Source organism: Bufo bufo, chromosome 6 (assembly GCF_905171765.1).
Source record: "Bufo bufo chromosome 6, aBufBuf1.1, whole genome shotgun sequence".
NCBI classification, from domain to species: domain Eukaryota; kingdom Metazoa; phylum Chordata; class Amphibia; order Anura; family Bufonidae; genus Bufo; species Bufo bufo.
In genome coordinates, this window is record NC_053394.1 from 277350327 (window position 1) to 277370303 (window position 19977).

Genomic DNA, 19977 nt, shown 5'->3' on the forward strand with positions numbered 1-19977 from the left:
GATGAAGAGACCCAAGTAGTCAGGAAAGCTTGCTAGTTCAGTTAAAATGCATCGGTAAGTGAGGAATCCATTTTTATCTTCTTAAGCTTGTTATTTTCAACTCTTCTGACCCATATTTTAGCATTATCTGCCTGGGATACCCCTTTAATGCTTCATTCATGCTTGTTACAATAAAAAGCTAATATACTTCATGTCAGCACTGATTTCTACCCACGTTTTATTGAACACTGGAAAAACAAGTGGAACCTCTGTGACACTAATGGGGTCATTTATCAAACTGGTGTAAAGCAGAACTTGCTTAGTTGCCCATAGCAACCAATCAGATTCCACCTTTCATTTAGAAAATGAAAGGTGGAATCTGATTGGTTGCTATGGGCAACTAAGCCAGTTCTACTTTACACCAGTCTGATAAATGACCCCATAACTTTCTTTTTGACTTATCGGGGCCATAACCTTAATGATAACAGTGACAGTAAGACTGAGAACCTAGAACTGGCTCTATTGTAGTAGTGCAGCCTCTGGGTCTTCAATAACGTCAATCCATTAACTTTCCTGATGACGTTTTTAAAAGAAGTTTTTATTTTTCACATCCTTAAATGATTCGCAAAATATATTAAACAGGAACCTCCTGCCCAAATAATGGAACACTGTACACTTCCCAAAAATAAAAAAAGAGAGGAGAGGGGGGAGGGAGGGGGTTTGAGAAATAAAAAGACAAAAATCACATCCACACAATAAAAAGGGATCCGGCTCCACCAGAGAGGCAAGTGCCAAAGAATAACTGTCTATCGCAGGAACGCTGGCCGCCTGGATGGCAGTGACAGGCATGTGATCTGGTAGACATTATGTCAGCAAAATTAGAGCGACTTGTTTCTGTCTTCTGATTCCAAGTAAATTCACTAAATGTAAGATGAAGAAGGCTGAAGGGGCCTGGCTCATTGGGAAAACCTGAGAGAGAGGGGGGACAGTGACAACTCTCCTACAGAACACCCAAACCATGAGCTGGAATAAGGCGGGGGGGAGTTCATTGGCATGGGACGGGACAGAGAATCTTTTGAGAACATGGTTTCACAAGGTCTCTTTTGTGCATCCAGATGTTACTTCAAAGTCTGTACTGTTATGAAAATCACTACAAACACTTTTTTTTTGCATGCTGTTTTTCATTGAGTTTGTAGTTTTGGTATTTTTCTTAAAACGCAGCATGACTGGTATTTTTCTCTTAGGCATCTCTTTGGGAGTTGAAAAACACCTGAAAATGGCCTGTATAAATGTTTAATAAAAAAAAATAAAAAAAGGGTAACGTGTGTTTCGCTTATACAACAGAAAACTGATTGCAGATTTATTTTGTAACAAAATTTGCTAAAATTTGGGCTTTTTACATTTCCCTTTCCTGAAAAAAAAATAAACCCCACACACATGGTGTAGGTAGGAGGGGGACAGGACTCTACGACGCAGCCCTATTAGGCCCCTTTCACACGAGCGGGTCCGACGCATTGGACTCGTAGTGTGTCAGGGAGAGCACCCATCCTGACCTCTCAGTACTGCTGGGGTCACATAGCATTATATTGATTTATGATGCTATGTAACCCTTACAGTTCTGAAATGTAGTGAATAACACTGACAGCATTATGTCAGCGTTATCCAATACTTTCCAGAACTTTAATGGTTACATGGCATCATAAATCAATATAATGCTATTTGACAGCGGCAGCGCTAGAAGGTCAGGACGGGTGCTGTCTGATACGTTGTCAGAGTCCGGAGCGCGACACTCACTCGTCTGAAAGGGGCCTTAAAAGAGGTTCTAATATTGATGATCAATATCAGATCAGTGGGGGCCCGGCACACCCGCCGTTTCCCTTCCTTCTTCCTGCTCGCTGCTGCTATGCCTATGGCGAGCAGGAAGAGAGAAAGGAGACTGCACGTACCTTCCCTTCATACAGCTGATTGGCAGGGGTCCCGGGTGTCGGGCTGCCACCTTTCTGATATTAATGATTTATCTTGAGGATAGGTCATCAATATTAAAAGCCCAGGGAACCCCTTTAATTGTAGCACATCGTACTCCAGCGAGCTTCTTTCCTTTTCAGAATGGTGTTGTGGTAGCATTTTTTATTTTGTTCCATTTGTAATGTGTTTTTTTTTTTTTTTTTATTTATGAGAAGTCTATGTAGAACAAAAAAAAAACCAAAAAAAAAAACCTGCTGAAACACCTAAAATGCCACATACAAAACCGGGGAGGGGATAGGCATTATGAAACACTAGTAGTAGTCCAAAGTGTGCTGGAGTAAGATGGAACAAAATTTAGATGCTCAGGCCCATTAACAAATGTGTCGCATCTTGCCTGCACCAAAAATTCATATCGATGCCAGCTACGAGTTGGTGTAGATTTGAACAAGAGAATGGCGTAAATTAGAATAATCTGTCTGTGCATGGAGGAGCCTTGTCCCCCTTCTGTTAAATCCCACCCACTTTTTAAATATGTGCCGAACATGAGTGGCGTAAATCTGCCCCCCCCAAAAAAAAATACCACAATGTTTGTGCGAATAATTCATGTGCAAAAAATTCTGACTTTTTGAAGCCAGTTCTCTGAAGCAAAGGCCATGATAAATTAGGGAGGATGTCTAGAAGATTATGGCTTTCACTCTCCACATTTATGTTTTATAGGAATCCTGCGCTATAGTCATTCAGGTCATCTCATCTTGGTGCAACCCTAAATTTAGAAGTTATTGTCTAATCAAATTTTACACAGGCAGAGGGGGTCTCACCCTATCAGTTAAAAAGTCTTGGGAGTAGGGGTCTTGTTTAATAAAAATAAAGCACCAGGTGTGAAGAGGGCCAACAGGGGGACTCGTCAAAGGGTCTGTAGGGTAATGGATTACAGGTTCTCTGTAGGCTTGTCAGGACATGATGCCGCCTCATCCTTAGATCAATGTGTTGAATAAATGTTATCCAAGCAGAAAGGCTTCTCACATCTGTTCTCAGGAAAGAAGAATTTAGCAATTTGAAGGTTTACGCTTGGAAGGCATGCCTTAGAAGCGAATCTTGTGCTCCCTTGTTGTTAATTATCTTCTTGCGGGACATCCATGAGGCTCCGGACTGCATACCCACTTGCCAGCCGCAGGAGCCTCAAAAGCTGGAGAAAAGAAAAAAAAAGCAGGAAGCCAACTGAGTGCTACCCACATATTGCACAGTCTTTAATTCGCTGCAGGACTTTAAAATCGGGAAGGGGGGAGGGAGGAGGAATGGCTGATTATGATGACAGATGATGATGATGATACAAAATGGCGGCCTATGAAAGGCGTCCGAGAAGGCAAGGGTGATGCTGGGGTGGTGCGGAGTAATAACAGTCAGACACCACAGCGCCACATGTCCGGTGAGAAGTGGTTTAAAACTCATCACTCTCAGCTGCGTGCAATTGTGTGTCATCTGCATCCGTCATGCTGCTCTCTTGCGACTCATCCGTTCCCACTTGAAAGAAACAAAGGAAGGCGTTAATTATCATGAGAATGATGCCAGCTTACGCTGACGGCTTCTGATTTGAGAAATAAGATGGCAGGCTCTTAGTGAAATATGAAAGCCTTGAATGTTTCTCTTTCAATAACCTGGCAATAGAGATAATGTACAGCTACCATTTAAAATGCATCTGTAAAGACAGCGCTCCATCTGCAGGTCACAGATAACAATTAAGTAAAGAAAAGAGAAAAAAAAAAACATTTTAAAAGCCCTAGCTTGAAATGTTTCATCTCTCTTCAACCTGATCAGTACATGAATCCTTAAAGCGGTTGTCCCAAAGACAAAATCTCAAGAATGGGGGCTGTGCTCCTCTGTTGGAGCGGGGGTTATGCATGTGCACTCCATTCAGCTGTATGTGGATGTCCCCTATGTATATGGGATAAATAGTCTTAACGGGACCCCTTTAAAAGGGAACCTGTCACCAGGATTTTGTGTATAGAGCTGAGGACATGGGTTGCTAGATGGCCGCTAGCACATCCGCAATACCCAGTCCCCATAGCTCTGTGTGCTTTTATTACGTAAAAAAACACTGATTTGATGCATATGCAAATTAACCAGAGATGAGTCCAGCGTGAAGGAGCCCAGCACCGCATCCTCCGAATCTCCTCCTTGCTCCCCGATGTCAGAAAGCTAGAGCGCCGTAATCTCGGGATGAGAGAGCTAGCCCATGCGCAGTTCTTTCCCTAAGGCTGATGCCAGCACAGGGGAGGAACACTATGACGACACTGCGGATGCGCTAGCTCGCGCATTGCGAGATTACGCCACTCTAGCTTTGTGACGTCGGGCAGCAAGGAGGAGATTCTGAAGATGCGGGGCGGTACTGGGCTCCTTCACGCTGGACTCATCTCAGGGACAGGACTCATCTCAGGTTAATTTGCATATGTATCAAATCTTTTTTTTTACACAATAAAAGCACACAGAGCTATGGGGACTGGGTATTGCGGATGTGCTAGCGGCCATCTAGCAACCCATGTCCTCAGCTCTATACACAAAATCCCGGTGACAGGTTCCCTTTAATACCTCATACCTACAGTATATTTTACAATTTATAACTAGGTTACTAATTAGTATACAATGTAGATGGAGGGGGCACGCCGATAAATACAAATAGTGCAGGGAGTGCAAAGGAGTAGTTTCAAGTATGATGCAAAGACAAAACGACTCAATGAAGAGCCAAAAGAACCTATGGTCATTGTTGGATGTGCATTTTATAGGGTGGTTCTTTTGGCTCTTCATTGAGTCGTTTTGTCTTTGCAGGTTACCAATTAGGTGGTCCTACCATAACCATCAGGTTTCGGTTACACATATACCGTATTTTTCGCCCTATAAGACGCACCAAGGTTTTTGAGGAGGAAAATAAGAAAAAAAAATTTTTAACCAAAAAGGTGTGCTTTTGGTGGGTTTGAACTAATGGCGGTCTGTGCATGACACTATTATGGGGGATCTGTGGATGATGCACTGTTATGGGGTGGGGGATTTGTGGATGGCACTGTTATGTGGGGGATCTGTGTATGGCATTATGATGGTGGGGGGGGATCTGTGTATGGCATTATGATGGTGGTGGGGGGGATCTGTGGATGGCATTATGATGGTGGGGGGGGGGATCTGTGGATGGCATTATGATGGTGGGGGGGGGGGGGGGGATCTGTGGATGGCATTATGATGGTGGGGGGGGGGGATCTGTGGATGGCATTATGATGGTGGGGGGGGGGGGGGGGATCTGTGGATGGAATTATGATGATGGGGGGGGGATCTGTGGATGGCATTATGATGGTGGGGGGGGGGATCTGTGGATGGCATTATGATGGTGGGGGGGGGGGGGGGATCTGTGGATGGCACTGTTATGGGGTAATGGATCTGTGGATGACACTGCTATATGTGTCACCCACAGATCCCCCCATAACAGTCCCATCCACAGATCCCCCCCCACCATCATGCCATCCACAGATCCCCCCCACCATCATAATGCCATCCACAGATCCCCCCCACCATCATAATGCCATCCACAGATCCCCCCCCATCATAATGCCATCCACAGATCCCCCACATAACAGTGCCATCCACAAATCCCCCACCCCATAACAGTGCATCATCCACAGATCCCCCATAATAGTGTCATGCACAGACCGCCATTAGTTCAAACCCACCAAAAGCACACCTTTTTGGTTAAAATTTTTTTTTTCTTATTTTCCTCCTCAAAAACCTTGGTGCGTCTTATAGGGCGAAAAATACGGTATAAGACGCACCAAGGTTTTTGAGGAGGAAAATAAGAAAAAAAATTTTTTAACCAAAAAGGTGTGCTTTTGGTGGGTTTGAACTAATGGCGGTCTGTGCATGACACTATTATGGGGGATCTGTGGATGATGCACTGTTATGGGGTGGGGGATTTGTGGATGGCACTGTTATGTGGGGGATCTGTGGATGGCATTATGATGGGGGGGATCTGTGGATGGCATTATGATGGTGGGGGGGGGGATCTGTGGATGGCATTATGATGGTGGGGGGGGGGATCTGTGGATGGCATTATGATGGTGGGGGGGGGGGGGGGATCTGTGGATGGCATTATGATGGTGGGGGGGGGGGGATCTGTGGATGGCATTATGATGGTGGGGGGGGGGGGGATCTGTGGATGGCATTATGATGGTGGGGGGGGGATCTGTGGATGGCACTGTTATGGGGTAATGGATCTGTGGATGACACTGCTATATGTGTCACCCACAGATCCCCCCATAACAGTCCCATCCACAGATCCCCCCCCACCATCATAATGCCATCCACAGATCCCCCCCACCATCATAATGCCATCCACAGACCCCCCCCCCCACCATCATAATGCCATCCACAGATCCCCCCACCATCATAATGCCATCCACAGATCCCCCCCCCCCCCACCATCATAATGCCATCCACAAATCCCCCCCCACCATCATAATGCCATCCACAGATCCCCCCCCCACCATCATAATGCCATCCACAGACCCCCCCCCACCATCATAATGCCATCCACAGATCCCCCCCCCCCCACCATCATAATGCCATCCACAGATCCCCCCCCCCCCCCACCATCATAATGCCATCCACAGATCCCCCCCCCCCCCCCCCCCCCCCCCCCCCCCCCACCATCATAATGCCATCCACAGATCCCTCCACTGTATTATACGTAGTATTAATCATCATATCTAAACTGAGTAATGATGCGCTCCCCATGTGTACCGTACTTACCGGTACATGTCACGCTCCTGTAGTAAGCGCTAGCAGGCAGGCCAGGCTGCCGTAACTCACGGAGGTCACGTGCCTGCTCCGCCTACTTTATGAATGAAGCAGGCACGTGACCTCCATGAGTTACGGCTGCCTGCTAGCTGCTAGTACTTACTACAGGAGCGTGACGTGTACCGGTAAGTACGGTACACATGGGGAGCGCAGTTTAGATGATGATGATTAACACTACGTATAATACAGTACATACTGAGCGGCGGGGCCAGAGTACAGTGCCTGCACGGCCCCACCGCTCTCCCAACCTACTACAGACCCTCCTACCTCCTCACTAATACATCGCAGACTGATGTAAATTGCCAGCATTCGCCTTATAAGACGCAGGGGCACTTTTCCCCCACTTTTGGGGGGGGGGGGGGGGGGGAAGTGCCTCTTATGGGGCGAAAAATAAGGAGATTTTTTTGTGAAACTCACCTGTAAAATCTTTTTCTCGTCTTTTCCATTGGGGGGACACAGACCATGCGTATAGCTTAGAGGTATTAGAAGGAGGGAAACTATGCAAATATAAAAGAGCTCCTCCTCCTCCTCAGGCTATACCCCCAGGCTCCACCAGGAGGAACTCAGGCGTTGCAAAAGCAGTAGGAGAAGGAGACAAGAAATAATGGAAGCCATCAGACCAAGCCCATGAGGGCCAACCGTAACAGAACTGAACTGAAAACCCCTCCTGCCACAGGCAGAATGGGTGGGAGCTGTGTCCCCCAATGGAAAAGAGGAGAAAAAGATTTTACAGGTGAGTTCACAAAAAATCTCCTTTTCTCATACTTTTTTCCATTGGGGGACACAGACCATGGGACGTCCTAAAGCAGTCCATGGGGTGGGAAAAAAATATCAGCACCACCAGGAGGAACGTCAAACAGTCAAACAGGAACCGCAGCCTGCAAAACCCTGCGGCCAAAGACAGCATCACCACCGAAGCCAGCGAATGCAACTGATAAAACCTTGTAAAAGGTATGTAAGGACGACCAGGTGGCCGCCTTACACAGCTGAGACGCAGAGGCACGATTGCGCCTTGCCCAGGAAGCTCCCACCGCCCTAGTGGAGTGAGCGGTTATCCGAGCCGGGGGAACCTTATCACGAGCGCGATAAGCCGCGGAGATAGCCGAGCAGATCCATCGCGCCACAGTGACCTTGGAGGACACCTGACCCTTACGAGGTCACAAAGAGCGAGTCTGAACGGCGGTAGCCGTCAGATAAACCCTCAGGGCCCGGACGACATCCAGGGAATGGAGAGCCCATTCCTTGGAGTTTGCCGGAGAAGGACAAAAGGAAGGCAGAACAAGATCCCCGTTAAGGTGGAAGGGAGAGACTACCTTGGGCAAAAAGGAGGGAACCGGACGGAGCACCACCTTATCCTGGTGAAAAAACTGAAAAGGCTCCTGGCAGGAAAGTGCGGCCAGCTCTGACACCCGCCCAATGGAAGTTATGGCCACAAGGAAGACCACTTTCCAGATGAGAAAAGTCAGGGAGACCTCTCTCAGAGGCTCGAAGGGGGCCGTTTGCAGAGCGCGCAGGACCAAATTGAGATCCCAAGGAGGCAAAGGGGGAACATAGGGGGGAACCGAATGTGCCACCCCCTGAAGAAAAGTCCTCACAGGACCCATAAGAGCAAGGGACTTCTGAAAAAAGACGGCCAGAGCCGAAACCTGACCTTTCAGGGAGCTCAGTGACAGTCCCATCTCAGGCCCGGACTAAAGAAACGAGAGCACCATAGGGATGGAAAAACTAAGGGGAGGGAACCCCGAGTTCTCACAAAAAGTCAGGAAGGCCTTCCAGGTACGATAGTAAATTCGGGAGGAAGCCGGCTTCCTCGCTCTGATCATAGTCCTAACCACCGAAACCGAGAACCCTTTCTTCTTCAGGATGGCGGTTTCAACAGCCACGCCGTTAAACGAAGATACTGTAAATTCCAGTGGAAGAGCAGACCCTGAGACAGTAGATCCTCTGTCGGGAAGAGGCCATGGGGCGTCCGCCAGCATCCGAGCCCCGTCCGAGAAAAATGCGCGGCGAGGCCAATCTAGGGCGATGAGAACGGTCAAAATCCCTTCCGCCTCGATCTTGAGTAGATCCTTCGACAGCAGAGAAAGTGGAGAGAAGACATAGAGGAGGCTGAAGTCTTGCTACGGAGACACCAGCGCATCCAACCCATACGCCTTCGGACCCCAGGCGCGAGCCAGAAACACAGGAAGCTTGTTGTTGAACCCATGACGCCATCAGGACAACATCCGGACGGCCCCACCTGCAGCTCACGTCTTCGCATACATCCGGACGCAGAGAACCTCGCCTGGATCCATCTTGTTACAACCTAGAAAGTCCGCAGTCCAGATGTCTATTCCTGGAAGGAATTCCACTGACAACACCGGAACGTGCGACTCTGCCCACAGCAGAATTTTCCTCACGTCCTGCAACACTGTCCGGCTGCGGCCCACCTTGATGGCTGATGTAAGTCACCGCCGTGGCAATGCCCAGCTGAATCCTCACCGGGCGGTCGGCAAGGAGAGGAGTCCAATGGAGAGAGAGAGTGGAAAAATCGCTCTCAGCTCAAGGATGTCGATTGGGAGACGTGATTCCGTCGCCGACCAAACCCCCAGAACCGTGTGGGACTGGAGAACGCTGTCCCAGCCCAGAGGCAGGCATCGGCAGAGACGATCGCCCAGGAAAAAACGGGAGTAAAGATCTTCCCGCCGTCAGATTCATAGGGGACAGCCACAAAAAAAGAGCTGCCTGAACCCGCAGAAAAAACATGCGGATGTAAGCGTCCAGACCACGAGAGGTCTTGTCCCAGAGGGAAAGATCTCCTGTTGCAGCGAACAAGTGTGGAGAGAGAAAAAATAAAATAAAAAAATAAAAAATGGGCATATGGTACAGCCTCGAAAGAGGCTACCATAAGACCCAGGACCCGCATGTACTCCCGAATGGAGAGACATGGGGAGCGCAGCAGGTGCGACACCGCCCCTTGGATCCAGGAGGACTTGGAGTCTGAAAGAAAACACTCTGGTGGTCGAGGCATCCAAAACCATCCCCAGAAGGAGAGCTTCTGGGACGGGAGGAGAAGGATTGTGGAAGTTGATCAGCCACCCGAGCTGTTCCAGAGTTTGAACAGTGATCCGGACGCTGTTCCAGGTAAGGCTGCAAAGAAATGCCCTTGGTGCGAAGCAGAGCCAAGAAAGGCGCTAGGATCTTGGTAAAGACCCAAGGGGCGGTCGCTAACCCGAAAGGGAGGGCGACAAACTGATAGCACCGGCCACCAATGGCAAAGCGCAGGAATAGTTGGTGAGATTCTGCGATCGGGACATGCGGATAGGCGTCCTGGATGTCTACGGACGCAAGGAACTCCCCTGAAGAAAAGAAACAATAACGGAGCAGAGGGATACCATTCGAAACCTCCGTACCCGCAGAAAAATGTTGAGCAGCTTCGGATCCAGGATCGGACGCGCCGACCCCTCCTTCTTTGGAACGATGAACAGGTCTGAATAGAAACCTGTGCCCTGTTCCTCTGGGGTAACTAGGGTAATAACCCCCCGGTCCAGAAGGGAAGAAACTGCCATCAAGAGATCCGAGGCACGGAACGGATCCCCCGGAACGCTGGATGTAAATTCTCTCTTGTAACTCGCCGTTACAATTTTTAGAGCCCAGGCGTCCCGAACATGAGCCCTCCAAACCTGCTGATACGAGAGCAGACGGCCCCCCACCACGAGGGGTGAGGGCGACCCATCATGCGGAAGACTGCTTGGAAGCAGCAGGGAGGCTGACTGCGCCCTTGGGCACCATGAAGGCTGGGGCTTGAAGGGGGGCTTCTTGCGGGAGTCCTGTAGCCCCCCAGCGGAGGAGCGGCGAAAGGACTGGTACCGGAAACTGAAGACCTGGTCCGAAAAAGACGCTTGGACCTAGGTGTGGAATATGAGTGTTCTTGCCCCCTGTAGCGGCAGAGAAGAACTCGTCCAGCTGAGCCCCAAAAACCTGAAACCCTCAAGGGGAGGTTAGTAAGGGAACACATGGAAGAAGCGTCGGCGTCCCACACCTTTAACCAGACCTCTCTGTGCTGAATGACCGAGAGGGCTGCAATGCGGGCAAAGAGGGAACCAATGTCCATGGAAGCCTCGCAAAGGAATTTGGAAGTCTGAGACATCTGGAGAACCAAATCCAGTGTGTCAGTAGACGCATCATGACCCACCAGGTTCTGGTGGTGGCGCTGCAACCACACCGAGAGCACTGGCCGCCCATGCAGAGGCAAAGGCAAGTCGAGTGACGTGCCCGCCGGCGATAAAATGGCTTTGGAGAGAGAGTCTAGGCGCCTGTCCACACCGTCCTGCAGAGAGGAGCCGTCAAGGACAGGGAGGGCCGTGATCTCAGATAACCTGTTTACCGGGGGATCCACCCTAGGGGAGAAGACCACCCCTCCACACTGTCAGCCGTAAAAAGGATGATCCTGTCCCAGGCTCTAGGTATGACCGCGAAAATTCCTCATGGATAGGAAATGCGGCAACCTACGGCTTCGTGGACGGAAAAAAGGGGGAACTCCCGCCTATTAGGAAGGGGGATAATCCCCTTGGAGATTACAGGTGTCACGGACAGCCGCTACTAAGTCCGCCACATGTGGAGAGCTTAGGCGGAGGGTCCCGCTCCATGACCTCGTCCGAGTCGGACAATCCCCCTTCAGACCTGCGCTCCCTAGTGGGGGAGAGTCGTCTGAACGCACCTCTACACGAGGGGGGGGGGGAAACGGAGTCACCCAAGGATGGATGCTACCGCTCACGCTGCCTCTTATTAGTCAGGCGACCTCTTGCGGGAACCACTGCGAGGAGACGGAGTGGTTGGGGCCACTGGATTGGCAACTGCCATACGGTCCATAAAGGAAATGGCTGCCTTGGCGACTCAGGCCAAATCAGCGGCCGCGCTGGACATGGCAGATGCCCAAGCGGGTACCGCAGGCTCCGCAGGGACTGAAGGAACTGGGTTGGGCAAGAGATCCTGTCCAGGGGCAGGGTAGGAGGCACAAACACCAGTGGTCTAAAATGGTAGGAAACACTCCATACAGGGCCCCATTGGGGCCTGAGAAGGTGTCTTGGCAGACAACTATACAAAAATCTACAGTTGCAGTTAGAGAAAGAAACCTTAAAAGTGACTGGCGCCGTGCAGAGAAAAGTCATGCCGCATAGAAAAAACTCAATGGGAGCCTGAGAGTCCCAGCAGGGAGATAATACCCAGTATAGTGCCTCCATACCCTAGAACCCCCGGACAGAGATAACACCCACTCCATAGTTCACCCAGGCGGCCCTAGATATAAGGCGGGGGGGAGGAGAGGGAGCAGAGAGCGATTGCAGTATACTTATCTGCTCCTGAAGTCTTCTCCCTCTGTTCCGTACCAGCAGGGCTCACCTCTTCAGACATCTAACTCCCTGAGTACAGTGGTCTGGATGGAGGGCAGCAGCAGGTGACCCAGAGGCTGGTGGGATGCCGGGGCCAACAGGTCGAGCCCGGATCCACTTATCTTCTTGGGGGGGAAAAATGGAGGCAGCCAGGCAGCGTCCAAAAGACGGCGGCGGGCACTCCACGGGGGACCAGGAAGGCGCAATGCCGACCTGTGTCCCCATCTAGAATGAAAATAACAAAGGAGTAGAATCAGTGAGTGTCAACCTCCTTCACCAGACACTAAGCAAAGACTGAGTTCCTCCTGGTGGAGCCTGGGGGTATAGCCTGAAAGCAGGAGCTCTTTTATATTTGCATAGTGTCCCCCCTACTAATACCTCTAAGCTATACCCATGGTCTGTGTCCCCCAATGGAAAAAAGTACGAGAAACGGTAATCGCTAAGGGCCCTACCGATCAGCAGAACAGGGGTCCCGAGTCACAGTCCTATGACTGAAGAGCTTGAATGAAGCAGCAGTTTACTGCAAACCCTTTACTAACAATTTCTTGTGTGTTTACTCCCTAGGCTACTTTCACACTTGCGTTAGGAGCGGATCCGTCTGGTGTCTGCACAGATGGGTCCGCTCCTATAATGCAAACGCTTGCATCCGTTCAGAATGGATCCGTTTGCATAACTGTTTATTTCAGATCTGATTTTTCACTTCGGAAAACTCAGATCCGACAGTATATTCTAAACACAGAAGCGTTCCCATGGTGATGGGGACGCTTCAAGTTAGAATATACTGAGAACTGTGTACATGACTGCCCCCTGCTGCCTGGCAGATGCCGCTAGGCAGCAGGGGGCAGAACCCCCCCCCTCCTGTATTTAACTTATTGGTGGCCAGTGCGGGCCCCCCCTCCCTCCCCAGCTGCGATGTTTGTGTCCGGCCGGGAGCTCCTCCTACTGGTAAGTGACAGGTCTGTGCTATAGGCAATGCGCCGCACAGACCTTTCACTTACCAGTAGGAGGAGCTCCCGGCCGGACACAGACATCGCAGCTCTTCAGGTAAGTATAATGATTCTATTTGTTGCTAAGTAACCATGGCAGCCAAGACTGCAATAGCGTCTTGGCTGCCATGGTAACCGATCGGAGCCCCAGCGATTTAAACTGGGACTCCGATCGGTACTCTCCGCTGCCACCAATGATGGGGGGGGGGGGGGATTTTAATTAGGGGGGGGGAGGCCGCACTGGTCACAATACTTGGAATCCGCACTGGCCACCAATGAATAGAGGGAGTGGGGGACCGCACTGGTCATATTTAATACAGGGGGGGGAGGCCGCACTGGTCATATTTAATACTGGGGAGGGAGGGAGGGAGGGGGAGGCCGCACTGGTCATATTTAATATCCGCACTGGCCACCGATGAATATAGAGGGAGGGGGGCTGCACTGGTTACAATTAATACTGGGGAGGGAGGGGGGGCCCGCACTGGCCACCAATAAGTTAAATACAGGAGGGGGGGGGGGGGGGGACGGGGGGTCTGCCCCCTGCTGCCAGTTCTCAGTATATTCTAACTTGAAGCGTCCCCATCACCATGGGAACGCCTCTGTGTTAGAATATACTGTCGGATCTGAGTTTCACGATGTAACTCAAATCCGATGGTATATTCTAACAGAGGCGTTCCCATGGTGATGGGGACGCTTCAAGTTAAAATATACCATCGTATTGGAGAAAACTCCGATCTGATGGTATAATCCTGACTTTACATTGAAAGTCAATGGGGGACGGATCCGTTTGAAATTGCACTATATTGTGTCAATGTCAAACGGATCCGTCCCCATTGACTTGCATTGTAAGTCTGGATGGATCCGTTTGGCTCCGCACGGCCAGGCGGACACGAAAACGCTGCAAGCTGCGTTCGGGGGTCCGCATGCTGAGCGGAGGCCAAACGGTGCCAAACTGATGCATTCTGAGCGGATCCGCATTCACTCAGAATGCATTGGGGCAGTACGGATCCGTTCGGGGCCGCTTGTGAGCCCCTTCAAACGGAACTCACAAGCGGAGCCCCGAACGCTAGTGTGAAAGTAGCCTTAGGTGTGAGGGGCGGCGGCACATTTGCATTTGGGGCAACTGGTCGTACATTAGGACTCATTCACACACGTCAGTGATTTCCATCAGTGATTTTGAGCCAAAACCAGGTGCGGCTCTAAACACAGAACAGGTACAGATCTTTCCCTTATATCTTATGTCTGTGGAGGCTCCAATCCTGCTTTTGGTTCACAATCACAAATGGAAATCACTGACCAAAACACAGACGTGTGAATGAGGCTTAGGCTGGGTTCAGACCTGAGCGTATTTGATATGCGCGTTTAACGCGCGTTTTTGTCGCGCGTTTTTTGCAATAGTAAACGCGCGTTTGACGCGCGTTTGTGTGATTGACTGCAGTGTCCTATGGCCACAAACGCGCGTCAAAACGCCCCAAAGAAGCTCAAGAACTTGTTTGAGCGTAGGGCGTTTTTCAGCGCGTTCAAACGCGCTGTAAAACGCTCAAGTGAGAACCAGGGCCATAGGGAAGCATTGGTTTTCATGTGTTGAGCGTTTTACAGCGCGTTTGAACTCGCTGTAAAACGCTCATGTGTGAACCCAGCCTTAGGGCTCGTTCACACGAACGTTTTTTGTGTTCCGTATACGGGCCGCTGTTTAAGTTCCATATACGAAACCATTCATTTCAATGGTTTCGCAAAAAAAAACTGAATGTACTCCGTATGCATTCAGTTTCTGTATTTCCGTTCAAAGATAGAACTATTATTGCCCGCAAATCACGTTTCGTGGCTCCATTCAAGTCAATGGGTCTGCCCAAAAATAACGGAACACATACGGAATGTACTCCGTATGTCTTCCGTATCCGTTTTTGCGGAACCATCTATTGAAAATTTTATGCCCAGACCAATTTTTTCTATGTAATTACTGTATACTGCATATGCCATACGGAAAAACGGAACAGAACCGGAAACACTACCGAAACAAAAAAACTGATCCGTTAAAAACGTCCCGCAACACACTGAAAAAGCCATACGGTCGTGTGAACAAGCCCTTAAATAGAAAAAAGAAACTGCTTGATACTCATATGAGGTTATACCCAAGCTCAAATAGCTTATAAAGCCAGAGCAAAAACAATAGCTCTTGCCAGGGGTGGACTGGCCATAGCAGTGCTCCAGATGGCGACCAAAATGGTCGCCAATGCACCTTAAAATTTACAAATGGCGACAAGACCGCTGCGCTGCAGCTGAATATTGCGGCTGAGCACGGGAGCCAATAATTCCTTGCCCCGATGCCGTCATAGACTTCAGGCCTAGAAGGCCTGAGGCCTATGTGGTAGTAAAAGCACAGAGCAAGCGGGCGTGATGATGTCATTGCACCCGCCTATGCCGGGACGCAGAGCAGTGGCGTATGCGCATCTGCATCGCACCATCCCGGGCCGTACTAGTAGTGAGTGAGCGCCGGTAAAAATACACAGGTGAGTAAAAGATTTTATTTTTATTTTTTAAGTGACGGCAACGGGGGACATTACTGGCCAGAAGGGTGGCCCATTACTGGCCAGAAAAGTGGCCCCCAGGGACATTATTTTTTGGGACACTATACAGGCATTATTACCTGGAGCACAATCTAGGGTTTTATTATTATTACTAGGGGCACTCTAGGGGGCATTTATAATATCTGTAGACACTATAGGGAAATTTTTTCTACTGGGGTCACTATTTTTTCAGCAGTATAGTACCTGGGGTATTGGGGAGCACAATGGACACAGTATTGGGAGTGGCAGCAGAATGACCAGGATGGGGAGGTTGATTGAAAAATTTAGAAATCTAACGTGTCTGTGTAAGAAACTTTGTAGAGACAAAATGCAGCTGAAAGAATTTGTCATGGTGGTCTGGGTCAAATGGAGGAGAAGAGGAAAGAGAAGGTCTACATGACAGAAGAGGTCACTGGATGTAAGAGGTATGTGGTGCTGTATTCTCCTACATGTAGGAGAGGTGCCCAAGCCCTCCTCTCTGCCGTTGGCCGGGTACCAAATGAGCTCTCAGCAGTAATCAGGCAGGGAACGCACATGCCCTCCTGAAGGACAGGAAATGGCATCTATTAATGGCCACCCCAGATGGACAGTTTTTGGGGCAGTATATTGTGCTGCACGGTGGTATATGGTTCTGATGGGATGGTATTTTGCGCTAGGGTATTGCAGATGCCACCTACTTGTGTTGCCCTGCCCTCTATCAATTTAGGCCTACTTTAGGTTCCGAGGCCGCCCTGGAGAGCTACAAGTATGCCTGCATTTCAATGGGGACCAGATAGAGCATTTGCCTAGCGTCTCCCCTGCATCAGGCAAAGGATCTCTTGTTATAAGCCAACACAAGGGTACACGTTTTATGAAAATGGTTTGACCAAAGTGCACCCTTTAATAACATGGAAGTTATGTTTTCACAATGCAGGTATTAACACACATATCCTTACAATTAGAAATACATCTCAAAGTTGATTATGTGCCTTTTCAGAAGTATTTTCTATTTCTCCTAATACTAGATTTCTTTACTAGCTTCACCAGTGTATTCACCAGCTTTATGCAAAGTGCAAAAAATAAATAAAAAAAACCATCATGTGTGAACACACCCAGACTTGCCTTACCTGTTTCATATGGGTAGCACTCACTGATTTGTTCCTCTTGTGTCACAGCCTCTTCATCGTCTGGCAGGTATCGCTTATCTATGGCCTCTTTGATCTGGTTATTAGCTCCTTTGGGATCTAAGTCCATGGCCCATGAAAAATTCATGAGGGCTAAGTGTGTCTGACCAAGTTTCTTATAGACCTGTGGATGCGGACGAGACAGATTGGGAAACTGCATGAGCCCATGAATCGAAGTGTTATATTATACATCAAGGATAACTGGATTACTTATGTTGCTGCTTCCTAGAGTTCATATAAAAGCGCCTTTCAATAACTAAAGGTCTCCCCTTACATAGGACAATAGAGAAGGAGATTATTGGGAAGGAAACTTTTCTCCCCGACAATCTGCTGCTCACTGGTGGAGCAGACTGCTGTATCTACATGCAGAAATCTCCTCCACAGTATGGGGGTAGTGATCGCTAATGCCATCGCTCTTCCCCATACTGACTTGTTGTTTGCCGGCAGCAGATCATGTTTACACAGCGAGATCTGCCGCCGGCACACGACGATTTGTGTGTACGCACAAATGATTGGATTAACCAATGAGTGAGCGTTTTGCTTGTTCATCGGGTAATCGGCAGTACAGTTACACTGCCAGATAATTGCCAACGAGCGTTCCTATGAATGCTCATTAGTGATTATATTTAAGATTCTTGGCCCTTAAAGCTCAGTCACTGTATAAAGAAAAGTAATGACTTTTTAACCTTCCCCACTGTTTTCATTTTTAATCTCTGCCTTCCAAAACAATGACTTTTCTGTTCATAAAACTGTATTGGGCTCATTTTCTGCAGGATATTCCATAAAGTATTGAGAAGCTAGAAAAAAAAATTGCAATGAGGTAAAATCGTAATAAAAAAAACAAATAAAAAGGAGACTTTTGTATTACTTACCAGTAAAGTCTCTTTCTCGCTCTTCCTTGGGGGACACAGGAAACCATGGGTATAGCTCTGCTCCCTAGGAGGCGTGACACTAAGTGAAAGCTGTAAGCCCCTCCTCCATCAGCTATACCCTTCAGCCTGGAGAAGAGACTGCCAGTTGCGTGTCCAAGTAGTGAAAGATAACCACCAACCGGAAAAAGAACTGTCGAGCCCCAACGGGGGCAACCAAGCCGGAACCACAACTGTAACCCAAATGAAGGGCGGGTGCTGTGTCCCCCAAGGAAGAGCGAGAAAGAGACTTTACTGGTAAGTAATACAAAAGTCTCCTTTTCTCGCCCATATTCCTTGGGGGACACAGGAAACCATGGGACGTTCCAGAGCAGTCCCAGAAGGGAGGGACCAGAACAAACTCAACCAACACCAGAGGCATCAATCAACTGCCGCCTGCAACACCAGACGGCCCAAAGCAGCGTCAGCCGACGCATGAGTATGCACCCTGTAGAACTTGGTGAAGGTGTGCAAGGAGGACCAAGTGGCCGCCTTGCAAATCTGCTCCGTAGAAGCCCGATTCCTCTGAGCCCAGGAAGCCCCGACCGCTCTAGTGGAGTGAGCGGTAACACCAAGGGGCGGAACCTTGCCCTTGGCGAGATAAGCCTCAGTAACAGCCATCTTGACAAAACGGGCGATAGCAACTTTGGATGCCGCCATCCCTCTGCGCGACCCCTCCGGGACCACAAAGAGCGAGTCAGTATGCCTGAAAGAGCTGGTTACTTCCAGGTAAATCTTGAGCGCCCTGACAACGTCCAGGCGATGAAGCTTCCTCTCCCGCGGGTGGGAAGGGGAAGGACACAAAGAGGGGAGAACGATGTCCTCGTTCAGATGAAAGGCGGAGACCACCTTAGGAAGGAAGGAAGGGACCGGACGAAGAACCACCTTGTCCTGGTGGAACACTAGGAACGGTTCCAGACAGGAGAGTGCAGCCAATTCGGACACCCTCCGAAGAGAGGTGACGGCTACAAGGAAAATAACCTTGCAGGACAGAAGTCGCAAGGAAACCGTCCGCAGAGGCTCGAAAGGGGAAGCCTGGAGCGCTGAGAGAACCAGGTTCAGGTCCCAGGGCGGTACCGGAGGACGGTACGGGGGAACCGCGTGAGCCACGCCCTGAAGGAAGGTCTTGACAGGACCAAGGGGGGCCAGTGGGCGCTGAAACAAAATGGACAGCGCAGACACCTGACCCTTCAAAGAACTAAGGCCCAGCCCTTGGGCCAGTCCGCTCTGCAGGAAGGACAAAACGGTGGGGAGAGAAAAGCAGAGCGGAGGAATCCCCAGATCGGCACAGAACCCCAAAAAGGTCCTCCAGGTCCTATAATAGATCCTAGAAGAGGACGGCTTACGGGCGTGGATCATGGTGCGGACGACGTCCGCAGAAAAACCCCTACGTGTCAGGATGGTGGTCTCAACAACCACGCCGTCAAACGTAGGGACCCTAAACGCGGGTGGAAGATCGGTCCCTGAGAGAGAAGATCTTCCCTGGCGGGCAGCGGCCAGGGCGCGTCTGCCAGGAGCAGCATGAGGTCGGCATACCAAGACCGGCGGGGCCAGTCCGGAGCGACCAGAATCACCGAGACGCCTTCCGCCGCGATCTTCCGAAGGACCTTGGGCAGGAGAGGGATGGGAGGGAATATGTATGGGCGCGCGAAGCCTCGCCAAAGGAAGAACGAGGGCGTCGGCTCCGCAAGCTCCCGGATCCCTGGCCCTGGACAGATAGGCGGGGACCTTGTGATTGAATTTTGAGGCCATGAGGTCCACGTCCGGTATGCCCCAACGAAGGCAAATGGCCTCGAATACCTCCGGGTGAAGAGACCACTCGCCGGGGTCGACGGTGGTGCGACTGAGGAAGTCCGCCGCCCAATTGTCCACCCCTGGAATAAAAATTGCAGATAGGGCCGGGACGTGGGCTTCCGCCCAACGGAGAATGCTGGTGACCTCCCGCATTGCTGCAGCGCTGCGAGTGCCCCCCTGGTGGTTTATGTACGCCACAGCCGTGGCGTTGTCCGATTGTACACGAACAGGATGACCCTTCAGTAGATGAGTCCAGTGTCGTAGAGACAGAAGGGCCGCTCTCAGCTCCAGGACATTGATCGAGAGTTTGGACTCCGATGGAGACCAAATGCCCTGGACGGATCGGGGAGGAAACACGCCTCCCCAGCCCAAGAGACTGGCATCGGTTGTAACCACCAACCAGTTGAGTG

The 19977-nt window shown here is 50.1% G+C and overlaps 1 protein-coding gene across 1 annotated transcript in view; it reads right to left on the minus strand.

Moving 5' to 3' along the window:
* Window positions 1-1986: 1986 nt before the first annotated feature.
* CDC27 (cell division cycle 27) overlaps window positions 1987-19977 on the minus strand; it is a 54272-nt gene continuing 36281 nt past the window's right edge. Inside the window, exons 18-19 of the mRNA XM_040435092.1 lie at window positions 16809-16989; window positions 1987-3465 (exon numbers count right to left, since the gene is read on the minus strand). Of these exons, the coding sequence (XP_040291026.1) occupies window positions 3383-3465; window positions 16809-16989 (264 nt within the window). The 3' untranslated portion in view covers window positions 1987-3382. The remainder of the gene's footprint in view (window positions 3466-16808; window positions 16990-19977) is intronic.